The sequence below is a fragment of the Engraulis encrasicolus genome, chromosome 17 (genome assembly GCF_034702125.1).
Source record: "Engraulis encrasicolus isolate BLACKSEA-1 chromosome 17, IST_EnEncr_1.0, whole genome shotgun sequence".
In the NCBI taxonomy this organism is placed as follows: Eukaryota; Metazoa; Chordata; class Actinopteri; order Clupeiformes; family Engraulidae; genus Engraulis; species Engraulis encrasicolus.
The window spans coordinates 7,857,077-7,859,576 of record NC_085873.1 but is presented as its reverse complement, the minus strand read 5'-3'; the positions used below and the strand labels follow the sequence as shown (position 1 = coordinate 7,859,576).

Genomic DNA, 2,500 nt, shown 5'->3' with positions numbered 1-2,500 from the left:
AAAGCGAGTTATTCAGGACCGGGCGATTAGTTACAGTCAACGTGACGGCAATCCTACAGTGACATGTGCCCCGGCCAGACATTGTCGCAACGGCCGCGCATTGTAATAAAAACACTCATACTATTAACATAATAGTGGGGCAAAAGTGTTAAAAAGTAAAAACACTATTTTGTGTGTGTGTGTGTGTGTGTGCGCGCGTGCGTGCCTGCATCTAAATGTGTGGCCTTGGGGTAATCCCAGAGTCCATGGCCATGCCTGCGGCAATGTGAGCATTTGTGTATATACTTTGTGTGTGTGTATGTCAATGTGTGTGTGTGTGTGTGTGTGTGTGTGTGTGCAGGGCCGGTTATAAGCATAGGCCAGCTAGGCCGTCGCCTAGAGCGCAATGTGAAGAAGGAGCGCCGAAATGGCGCTCTCCGATGCGTAATTTTGCGATATGGAGGTTTTTTTATGAAGTCGCAATCAACAAAGCGTGGCGAAAGCGCTCCTCACGGCAAAGCGCCCCTCAGCCAATAGTAATATCGCTTTCAACTGTCTCTGGGAAGTCTGTGAACCAATAAACAGACGGTCCTGAGAAAGGGGGCGGGACGAGTGACAGCGTGCGATCTATTTTGAATTTGGAGACTCATTCGAGAGACAGAGGGCAAGCGCGAACAGCAATGCTGCTCTGCTGGGTGGAGAATTGTTATGTTCTCATTAAACCAGTCATTGCATGATGCAGGAGTTGCAGAGGGTGTTTTGGAAGTATGTGGTTTAATCAGCAACCGTTTGTGGTAATGTAAAGCCTAATAGTTATGAGGCTACTGTTTGGAATTAGAGGGAAAAAGAGCTTTGCTTTTGATCTGAGAAATTGCTAGTTAGCATGCTAACATTAGCCAAGTATGCCAAGCAATGAAATCCAGTAAAGTAGCTGTTAGTAGCCTACTCACTAACACCCACCTGACATCATAATACTTGCTTAGGTTGACCAGCAATGTAAAGTAAGACTGGTGCCATGTTTAAAACAAGTTTAGCTGCCATATCTCCTCCATCCACTTGAATGAATTACCTGCTTGTTGTAAGCTTAAAAAAACATTGTTTCCAGACCAGAATGACATATAGGCCTACATTAATCATGTAAGAGAACCATGCACAGCATGTTTTCATGCTGAGTGATGTAGTATTGCAGACAAGTGAGGCTATTTACTATATTTTGTATATTATGAAATTCAAAAGCGTGACAGCTTTTCTCCCTTTCTCTCACCCTGTCCCTCCGGTTCAAACACATAGATAGCCCCCTTCTCATTCTCCTACTCACAAATGCACCACTATTTCCAGTACAGAAATGAAATTGGTTTGGAATCATAGACAGCACAAATGTGTAGCTTATTAAAATTGTTATGCTGCCATGCTTTGTGATGCTGTAAGTAGTGTAGATAGGCTATCAATGCAGACCTCATTGGTAGGCCTATTGTCTACACATGCATTTGACATGCAAATGTACTGTACCACTCTCCTGGCATTTCAATTCCATTTTTACAATTCAAACACATTGATAACCTCCCTCTCATCTGGGGTTGGGGGCACCACCACCATTACATCCAAGACACCACACAGTGAAGGTACTTTCATGCGACTCAATCTGATGTGTTGGTCGGCTGTCCAAAAGAACCAGAAATCCATTTGATGCAAAACAGTTATTGTTCTTGATGCTATTTAGTTAAGCTTACTACCGGTATTACTCTTGTGTTCTGTAAGGTATAAAAAAAGGGGGTGGGGGGGGCGCCAGAACTCAAACTCGCCTAGGGCGCCAAATAAGCCAGAACCGGCCCTGTGTGTGTGTGTGTGTGTGTGTGTGTGTGTGTGTGTGTGTGTGTGTGTGTGTGTGTGTGTGTGTGTGTGCGTGCGTGCGTGCGTGCGTGCGTGCGTGCGTGCGTGCGTGCGTGTGTGTGTGTGTGTGTGTGTGCGTGTGTTTGTGCATGTGTGTGTGGACAACAATCACTGTCGATGTCTGTGTCCTTGTGTGTCCGTGTGTGTGCGCGCTCACATGGGTCTGTGCACGTGCAAGTGCCCGTGCGTGTGTGAGTGTGTGTGCATGTGTGTGTGCGCAACTTACAGTCCATGGCCATGCCAACGGCGATGCACTTCTTGAAGCGACACAGCTGGCACTGGTTGCGCGTGATCTTGTCGATGATGCAGCAGCCATCGTACTTGCAGGAGTAGGAGGGGTGCAAGTTCTTCTGGATGGTGCGACGGAAAAACCCCTAGAATGGAGAGAAGAGAAAGAAAAGAGAGAGAGGGGAATTAGATGGAGGAAGTGTGTGTGTGTGTGTGTGTGTGTGTGTGTGTGTGTGTGTGTGTGTGTGTGTGTGTGTGTGTGTGTGTGTGTGTGTGTGTGAGAGAGAGAGAGAGAGAGAGAGAGAGAGAGAGAGAGAGAGAGAGAGAGAGAGAGAGAGAGAGCGAGAGAGAAGCAAGAGAGCAAGTGAAAGAAAGAATGAAAATAAGACAGGGCAACCACAAG

At 46.5% G+C, this 2,500-nt stretch overlaps 1 protein-coding gene across 7 annotated transcripts in view; it reads right to left on the bottom strand.

The window, feature by feature from the left end:
• The window catches only part of thrab (thyroid hormone receptor alpha b), a 335,687-nt gene that overhangs the window by 36,790 nt on the left and 296,397 nt on the right, over positions 1-2,500 (bottom strand). For all 7 annotated transcript variants that reach the window (XM_063221659.1, XM_063221660.1, XM_063221661.1 and 4 more), the window contains one exon: positions 2,096-2,243. In XM_063221659.1, coding sequence (XP_063077729.1) covers positions 2,096-2,243 — 148 coding nt within the window. The remainder of the gene's footprint in view (positions 1-2,095; positions 2,244-2,500) is intronic.